Here is a 9,752-nt window from a genome sequence, read left to right as displayed (position 1 = left end):
CTGCTGCACAAAGTCTCTTAACAGTTGTCGTAGAGATGTGTCTGCTGCTAGAACTATGTGTGGCATTGACCTGGTCTCTAATCTGAGCTGCTGTTAACCTGCGATTTCTGAGGCTGGTGATTCAGATAAACCTATCCTCAGAACCAGAGGTGACTCTTGGTCTTTCCTGGGGCAGTCCTCATTTGAGCCAGTATTTTTCCTGCCAAGAAATGCAGAAACCTTGTAGAAATTTCTGCAAGCAAATACTCAAGGTATGCACATAGCCTTAATGTGTGATTGGTGAGAAGCACGGTGCAGAAGTGGAGTTTTTCCAGGAGAGGGTGATGGGACTGTGGAAGGTTTGATGGGTGGAGGCGGGGCTAGGGTGGAGCCTGGGTGGAATTTCAAGGGGGCCCTGAAAATTTTGCCAGTATGTGGCTCCCGAGTGGCAGCACTGCCTAGGATACTTGGTACCACTGAGCAGGATGTTCTTATTTAGCCGGAATAAGGAACCCAGTGCACTGAGCATTTTACAATCTCCTTATTAGAGAAACAAGGAGCACTACTCAACTGCTCCAATTTCAGAAGATCGGGGCAGATCATTGCCCCTCTTCTGCCAGTGTGTGGCACCTCTACCACTGCCCTCCCATGTCTCACTGCAGTTATTGTAACTACAGCAATTGTTCCACTCCTTGGCCATGGGGTCCAACCAGATTCCTAAGACATACTCAGTAAATTACTTGTGCCAAAGTCCTGTATGCTTTTGTGTCATACAGAGGAATATTGGTCTTATTTGATAAATCTATGTAATTTTTTAAAACTGTAAATTTGTATTAAAGTTTCCGAAACGATAAACATCACAATAAGATTTGGGAAACAGACATGTAAATTTATACCTTATAAGATATTATAATAGCAATGATAAAATAAGAAAGATCAAGGCGAGAGAAGGAAAGAAAATAAAAGTGGAGTGAGGGGAGAAATCTAGGCTGCATTCTCCAATACAAAACAACACTTTTTACAAATAATCATCCCATTATTATTACTCCATGTGATTAGAATAAGTGTTTGGGAGTATTAGTGCAGCCTCCTATCTAGACATATCTAGCAGCTTATAATTGTATATGTGCTGAGGTCACAGTGACAATGGTCCAGAGCTGATGGTGTCACTACAGTGATGTCACAATTTACCGGACAGTTCTAGATGCTGTGTAACCCCTGATTCCGTTGAGGGTTGTTTAAGGCGTTGGAGAGTGAGGATTGTGGCGTTAAGTGAGTGCAAGTATGGCGAATAAAAAGTGCTGTAAGCGTATTATTATATCGGATTCAGAGAACAGCAGTGATGTGGATTTCCATCAGGTGAGCCGTCACTTTTCTGCATTATTCTTATGTAATACTAATCTATCATCTATGATGATTTATGTGACGACTTGTTAGAATGATCAATATTACTGATTGTTATCTCCTTAATAGCGGATAATGAAGAGTAATATTCCTGTTTGGGGAGTTTATATCCATCTTAATAGACCATCACTGACAATTATATTAATAAATATATTATTACTATTCTATAAGAATAAAATGCTCCTTGTAAAAGCCAGAACTGACCCTGCGTGTTATTTTCATACCCTTTCATACCCAGATGTTCATTATGATTTATGTGACATTTCGAGTCTTATATTTCTTCTCTTTTTCTAGTCCCATCCCCCCAAGAAAAGATCAAGACTTCCGAACTATCAAACGGAAGGTGGATTAAAAAATGGGATAACACCTATAGACCCAGGTACTGATTTCCAATGCAATCTAGCCCCTGCTGATATGTGTCCTAACAATAATGGGTTTACTAGAACAAATGTGTCTCATTCATTGGGACTTAAGGCCCAGTCACACTTAGCGACGCTAAAGCGATCCCGACAACGATACGACCTGTCAGGGATCGTTGCTGCGTCGCTATGTGGTCGCTGGTGTGATGTCAAACAGTGAGATCTTCCCAACGACGCAGCAGCGATCTGTAGCGACCTGTACAACGATGTCACATGGCAGCTATTATGACGATTCAGACCTCGATGAGGGACGTCCTGTGAGACGTTGTCGTCAACGAGGTCGTTGGTAAGGTGTCAAACACAGCGATGTGTGCTACCCAGCGGGACCTCAACGATCAAAAAAAGGTCCAGGCCATTCCGACACGACCAGCGATCTCACAGCAGGGGCCTGGTCGCTGCCACGTGTCAAACATAGCGAGATCGCTACTGAGGTCGCTGTTGCGTCACAAAACTTGTGACTCAGCAGCGATCTCGCTAGCGACCTCGCTTAGTGTGATGGGGGCTTTAGTTGTAACTGGTAAAAAAGATAATGATGACAGTTTGGCCCCATCATCAGAAGTTTTCTGAAGTCCTAGTAGTCCGTTTTAATTATCACTTACTGCTGTTATCCATAATAACAGTCTAATATATTCATTTTTGTTTCTTCCTCAGAACTAATAACATCTTTCCCGTCATGTAGCAATGACTTCTTCAGGTAGGATGAATCACATCTTCTCCAACTCTGAGCTCAGGTCCCATTGGTAGACATTATTGGGGACAATCGGTGTCCTTCATTCCAGCTTTATATAATATGACTCTTGTGGTTCCTGGGCTCTGAATTGCTTCATCTGATCCATTTATACCAATAATTTTAATCCATAATCTCATTCATTTTTAACATTAGAATTTTCCCCACTGATTCCTATTTCTGCATTTGTTTTCACAGTTCCACTGATGTCATTGTTATTTCTGACGATGATGAGTATTCTTCTGGGGAGAAAATATCATCTCGCGAAAGTAAGGACTAATTAGCTGTGTTTTCTAGACACAACCTAAATTTCCGGTATTTGACACAGTCCATTGATCCATGTTCTGTTCTGTTATGTGATATTCACAGGTCTCAGGACTTCTGACATCGAGGGTTATGATACCCCTGAGCAGTGTGGACCTCCACACACTGACAGCGATGACGATGACTGTATCATAATAGAACCATCATCTCCTGTCACTGGTCAGTGTCCAATATTATGGTTTATACCGCAATCTATACAGATTACATACATTTCCCCTAAAGATAATTTAACAATGCACCTTCACCTGATAGCCAACAAGTGGACAAAGGAGTAAAAAGTAGAATTGCACATTAATTTCTGGTGCCTCTTCACTCTATTTCAATCAAGGGCTGTAGATATTCCTAATCTCTGTAACAATATTATATAGATGCCTCAATGTAAAACTTATCAAAGATGGCACTATTTTCACTGCTCCATGTTTCCTTCCAGATACAGAATCATCTGGATGCCTGGAGAGATCCACCTCAGAGGAGCAGTAAGTTATATAAAGCTATGAAACACTATAAACGAGAAGTGGTGCCCCCTACTGGTGGATATCCTCAGTCATCAGCTCAGTTCCCAAAATCCAGCACTCCCACATCTCCTCGTTTTACATCCCAATCTATGTCAGGGTGTAGATAATCCCTCCTCTCTGCCATGTATAAATCCTGGATCCCAAGAAGCTCTTGCAGCTCCACTGACATAGAGATGATATTGGATTCTTGTATTGACATTTTTGAGAGGTTTATTTCAATGCTGATAATCCACCTGCCCCGACTTGTAGCTTATTGCTGGCTGACCCTATTGTATTTGTGCCCCTGACCTTCTACCATTTGGGTGACGCGATACTTAATTGGGAAATCCCTTCTACATTGTAGGGGAAAGGAATGAATAGGTAAATGTTCTGTATGTTTTGAGATATAACCTAAGGCTTCATGTATGATCTTCTGTTCTTCCAGGCCTATTTGTACCATCCAGGGCTGCTTTATAGAGGACATCACATCTCCGGCATCTAAATACATGCAGGACTTTCAGAGCTACAAACATGAGTTGGTTACACGGCTGTTTAAGCTCTATAACAGCACCGTGTTTGAGAACGAGGTAAAATATTACAATCCCGGGGTTGTATATATTCATCTATATTCTGCTATATCTGTAACTCTTCATGTAAATGTCGGTGGAGTATATATTATCAAAGACCTTTACTGTTCCTCTATGTAAATGCAGTTATACTGGTGCAGAGGAGGTAGCAGTCACCCCGGGACCTGGTGCCTACGGGTGTCTTTAGGACCAGTAGTCACAACTTATACCTCCCTTTTGTAGTGTCCTAGAAGGGACTGCATTTAATGCTGTTTTACGTTGAATTATAGATATAATGTATTTTATTTCTTAATTCCTCATCTTCAGCTTCCTGAGTCCAAAATAACATTCAAGTGGAGCAAAAGACTGACGGCAACATCTGCTTTCTGCACGAACATCTATAAGGACGGGGAACAGTATTCCTTTATTGAACTCTCAGACAAAGTCTGTGACTCTGCAGGTAAGTTTCTTATAGTGATCATTTGGTAAAAATATAAAATTTTGATAGAAGTACCAGGTTGTTAAAGAGAACCTTTTATGTGAAAAAACGCTATTAACCTGCCGATATGAGGTTAATCTGCAGGTTAACAGCGTTCTGAACCTGCCCAGTGCCGGCACTTAGACCTCCACTGCTGGGAGGAAATGAACTTTATTCAATTAACAGGCAGCTTTCAGTCATAGGGACGGCACCATCAAGGGTTCAGTCACTGCTCTGTGTATAGCGAGCTGCTGCTGTAACCGTGCCCCGGCACTGACTGACAGCCAGGTCTAATGCTAAGCTGCTGTCAGTCAGTCACAGGGGGTGGGTTACAGATGCCACTCACTTTACACAGAGCAGTGACTGAACCCGTGCCGCTGCTATGACTGGAAGCTGAACGCTGCCAGAGGGACCAATGTTTATTTCCTCCTGGCCTAAGTGCCGGTGTCGGGAAGATTCAGAACACCTTTAACCTGCACATTAACTCCATATTTGGAGGTTAATAATGTTTTTTCACATGACAGCTTCCATTTAAGGCAGGAATGTAGTTACTGCAATTTTCATAGCTTCCAAACAAGAGAAACACACACATGCATGGCTATATGTTGTTCATCAGTTGTGATCATTGAAAATCCTTGTGGGACCCCTTATTTCTTAATAGTGAGGGATCTGGAGGTAAACAGTGGATGGATAAAATACACATAGATAGTAACTGCCACGGATGCAACTATAAATTACTGGGACGATTAATCAGAAGAGTCAGCCTGAGTAATGGAGATCCTTCAGGTCCTATACCTCCAAAGCTCCAGGGCAAATGTCTCTTGAGCCTCTCATATATTATGGTCTAGTAGGTTTGCAATTGTGATGTAAAATATCTTCTTGACTTATCGTAATTATATATTTTCTATCTTTAGAGCGCCTTAGAGATTCACTGGCACATGAATTGTGCCATGTCGCCTGCTGGCACATTGAGGGAGTGCAAAATGATGGACATGGGCCACTCTGGACATCTTACACAGAAAAGCTCATACATGTTCACCCCGAATTGCCACCTGTGAGAATGTATCATGCGTATGACATTAATTACCGATACAACTATGTGTGTGCAGGGTGTGGATACAGGTAAGGAGATATTTTCTTCTTATATAATTCTAAAGAAACTACATTAATGCAATTTATATTCTGCTACCAGGAGATCACAGATGACTGAGATCTAATTTTCCATGAATAATCCTTTCTCTTCCTCCAGTAACTGATATTTCTATCCTTTCTTGACTGCCAATCCATGTACTTTCTGTCTTTTTAGAGTCGGCCGTTTCACGAAAATCAGTGAACAGAGAACATTTTGCCGTAAATGTGGAGGGAAACTTACAATGCAAAACACGGCTTAAGGTTAGGACCATCTGTCTCCTTAGATCATCCTCCATCTACATCTCAAGGAGACCCATTTTCCAGATATAAGACCAGAATCTGGAAAAATCCAACAAAACCTGCAGAAACAAAATCCAGGCTGTACTGTCAAACAGAAGCAATTTATTGCTTCCATTACCAAATGTAAGTGTGTATATTCTTTATATGTTCATTGTAGGAGTGTATTTATACAGTCACCCCAGGACCTGGTGCTTTAGGAAATCTTTAGGACCAGTAGACGCTTTTTGTCGTGTCCTCGAAGGCACTGCAGTTTCCACTGTGTTTCATGGAACAGCATATTTCATTCATTTTGATTCTTCATTCCTCATCTTTAGGTTCCTGGTTCCATACAAATAACTTGAAGTAAAACACTGAGCGCAACATGTGCCCATTGTATCCATATCTATTAGGATGAGGATTGATATTCCAGGATTGAGAGATCTTGAAAATTTCTGTGACTCCACAGGTAAGTTTTACATCACAATCGTTTAGCAAAAAATATGACATTTTGATAGGAGTCACAGGTTGTTAGGGGTGGATTGAAGTTACTGCACCTTTCAGATCTTCCAGACAAGAGAAACATACACATACATTTCTTTATATTCTTAAATGAACACAATTCGTGAAAAATCTTCAAAAATCCTTTTTTTTTTATAAATGTGGGAGATCAGAAATGGATAAAATACCATACATATAAATAGTAGCTGGCAGGGGGCAACTGGAAATTGCTGGGTCGATGAATAAGAAGAGTCAGCCTGGGTGGTGGAGATACTTTAGGTCTTATAGTTGGTACAATCTCCAAAGCTCTGAGGCATTTATTCATTGAGCCTTTCCTACAATATGGCCTAGCAGGTTTGCACTTGTGTTATCTATGTGTGTTAAGTATATTTACTTTTTATAGTAATTGTATTTTTTTTCTCTGTAGAGCGCATTACAAAAGCATTAATGCACAAAATGATCCTGCTCATGGTCTGCATGTTATTCTGAAGGCTATCTACATGGTGAACAACGTGACTTCTCCAAGCAGTGATTACGACTAAAACTGCTGCTAATGGAGAGTTGTTATATACCAAAGTCCTCCCAAAGCCCAGAAGAGCAACTCATGATACCAACTGTTGACCTACTGCAGAAGAAGAGGAATAGAGTGCTGAGAAAATGTTATAAAATAAAAAAGAGAGTCAACAAAAAATAAGAAAAGCAAAAAAGGTTGACCCCCAGCTATACCCTATACCTCTTCTACCTGTACCCATATGAAATATATATATTCTCCATCACCCAACCCCAAATAAAAACAAAATCTAAAAAGATACTGTGTGTATGTAACACAGGTAATTGGATGCAGAGACACAGAGGCACAGAGCAAGGGTTAACGGGAAAACAATCACTGATTTAATTGTTACAGGGATAGACCTCCAAGCATGTAGCAACAGGAAATAAATCAGGTGGTTGCCGAGGGAAAGAAAGGGGAAGAACAACTAAAGGTGGCAGGTTATATATCAATTTCACTTAGCGTTACTTGGGTGCCTCTCTCTTCTCCTGGGTTGGGTGGCTGGCTGGCAGCTGAGGCCGGTGCTGAGTTCTTCCGGCTTCCCCACCTAACAGGTCGGTCTCCTTCTGGTGGCAGCGGGCAGTCACTTGTCTGACCCACTGAGCCCCTAGTATGTTATGCTGCTGCACAGCCAAGAGTAGTCCACGGCAATCCTCTACTTGGCGTGCGCTCCTCCACATGCTCCACGAAGTCTGAGGGTCCTCGCTGTACCCAACCTTTATCTCTGCAGAGCGTCCTATCTTTTCTCACGGCTCAGCGCCGGTCCTCACTGACACCTCTCTCTGGAAGGAAAGCCCGCTCTTTTCCCTCACTAACCTTCTTATCCTCCCCTGTCTCACCACGCCCCCTCTACACAGGTCAAGGTTCTGCTCAGTTCCCCATCTCCTTCCCCCTTGCAACAGTAGGCCTGGCCCCAGCAGTTCCAAACCTGGTGCCTTGTCAGCACCCACAGCCCGGTCTTCTTCTTTACATGTATTCCTGATCTTTCTCCTTCTCCTGTGTCCAGTGGCCATCCTCAGGAGCTTCAGATTGCTGAGGTGCAGAATCTGCCTGACACCATGTCTGGCATGGCGTGGCAAGTGAGGAAAGTTAAAGAAAATTTATAACACAATCTGACAACTAACCCATGAATAATTACATAGGGAACTTGTTTTTTTTTTAACTAGAGTAAAGATGTATTGTGGTAAGAAGATGTTACCATCTATACACAGTTTCTAGATCGATGGGAGCTCTATATAGAATTAACAGCACAGCTGTGCGCTTGCTTGACCACTGTTTATTACAAATGGAGCACAGAAGGCTCCCATTTTGACAAACGGTGAAAGACAGAGCGATCAGAGATAATGGGCCCAGCTGAGTAGGGGCCTTCCCGATGGTACGCGAGTGTGGCCTAAACATTCCTATACACCAACAGTAATGAAAACAAGTATGGAAATGTGTGGCTCACCGATGGAGTGCAAGACTACGGACATGGTCAATTTGTAATTTTCTACACTAAAAACGTCACTTGTGTTCATCCTGGTGACCATAAGTTGCACCTATAAGTAAAGCTATGTGTGTGCAACACATTAATACAGGTGAGCAGACATTTTATTTCTATATGCATATATATTTATGGGTTTACTTTCATGGGTAGACTGAGTAAACAATACAATCTATTGAATAACTTAACTTACTAAAACTTTACTAATATTTTAACTTATATTTTGACTGCAGATTTTTTGGACCTGACAAAATCTGAATTTGACAAATCAGACATTTGATTCTCTGTGAATTGAATGTTCCCTATTCTGCTCTGTGGACTTTCTAGACCTCAGAGCATAATAAGTATAAGATGTAAAAATATAAAAAAACCCTCATACTTACCTCACCACTCCGGCCATCCCTCTGTTCCTTGCCAATATCCATTCCTTCACCTCTCTGCCCACATCACATTGCCAACCTGGTGTTCACTCTAGGCCAGAGGTTCTGGCTGCAAGCAGGCCCAAAAATTAACTGCCCATGTGCAATGATTTCAGAAGCCTACCTGAGGCCGGAAATATTATCGGCAATATGTTAAAATAAAAAAAGAGTTGTCATTTTTCATGATAGCTCCTGTTTGAGTGGGGTGGCAGGGCCTAATATAAGTATTAGGATCTTAGGCCTGTGGACCGTTATTTGCAGCTTCATCGGTCGTAGTTTCTGGACCACATTTGGCAGGTACTAAGTGGGACATACTAAACACAACCTGCCGTTCTGGAGTTCCTCTGACCCAGTTGTATCGCCATCAAACTGGGTCCTTGTCAAAGTCATTGTGATACTTCCTGCTTCTCAAATATCAATTTCAAAAGCTGACTGTACACTTACTTGTGCTCCTTCAAAATTGCCATAATAGACATTATGGCTGATGATGTGTGCAGATTGTAATGTTGCAATGTCCAAGATATCACAAAACAGCTATATACAGTGGGTACGGAAAGTATTCAGACCCAATTAAATTTTTCACTCTTTGTTCATTGCAGCCATTTGGTAAATTCAAAAAAGTACATTTTTTTTCTCGTTAATGTACACTCTGCACCCCATCTTGACTGAAAAAAAACAAAAATTTAGAAATGTTTGCATATTTATTAAAAAAGAAAAACTGAAATATCACATGGTCATAAGTATTCATACCTTTTGCTCAGACACTTATATTTAAGTCAAATGCTGTCCATTTCCTTGTGATCCTCCTTGAGATGGTTCTACTCCTTCATTGGAGTCCGGCTTCGTTTAATTAAACTAATAGGACTTGATTTGGAAAGGCACACACCTGTCTATATAAGACTTCAAAGCTCACAGTGCATGTCAGACCAAATGAGAATCATGAAGTCAAAGGAACTGGCCAAGGAGATCAGAGACAGAATTGTGGCAAGGCACCAATCTGG

The 9,752-nt window shown here is 41.4% G+C and overlaps 1 protein-coding gene across 1 annotated transcript; it reads left to right on the top strand.

Annotated features, from left to right (window-relative positions):
• Positions 1–969: 969 nt before the first annotated feature.
• LOC143773405 (germ cell nuclear acidic protein-like) lies at positions 970–6,919 on the top strand. The gene is made up of 12 exons (XM_077260865.1): positions 970–1,338; positions 1,678–1,762; positions 2,454–2,496; positions 2,728–2,798; positions 2,899–3,012; positions 3,284–3,329; positions 3,793–3,934; positions 4,241–4,373; positions 5,306–5,513; positions 5,698–5,945; positions 6,137–6,267; positions 6,727–6,919. Exons 1-10 carry the CDS (start codon positions 1,264–1,266, stop codon positions 5,780–5,782), a joined length of 1,002 nt encoding a protein of 333 aa, XP_077116980.1. The 5' UTR covers positions 970–1,263; the 3' UTR covers positions 5,783–5,945; positions 6,137–6,267; positions 6,727–6,919.
• The last annotated feature ends 2,833 nt before the right edge of the window (positions 6,920–9,752 follow it).

This window comes from Ranitomeya variabilis, chromosome 5, assembly GCF_051348905.1.
Source record: "Ranitomeya variabilis isolate aRanVar5 chromosome 5, aRanVar5.hap1, whole genome shotgun sequence".
Classification (NCBI taxonomy): domain Eukaryota; kingdom Metazoa; phylum Chordata; class Amphibia; order Anura; family Dendrobatidae; genus Ranitomeya; species Ranitomeya variabilis.
Note: the sequence above shows the minus strand (reverse complement) of the source record. Positions and strands in the feature narration are given on the sequence as shown.

Bases quoted from the DNA above. Each gene is read 5' to 3' on its own strand.
- LOC143773405 (XM_077260865.1), top strand. From the start codon at position 1,264: ATGGCGAATAAAAAGTGCTGTAAGCGTATTATTATATCGGATTCAGAG. The intron at 2,497-2,727 runs GTAGGATGAATC...TTGTTTTCACAG, and splicing joins TGTAGCAATGACTTCTTCAG to TTCCACTGATGTCATTGTTA. The intron at 2,799-2,898 runs GTAAGGACTAAT...TGATATTCACAG, and splicing joins GAAAATATCATCTCGCGAAA to GTCTCAGGACTTCTGACATC.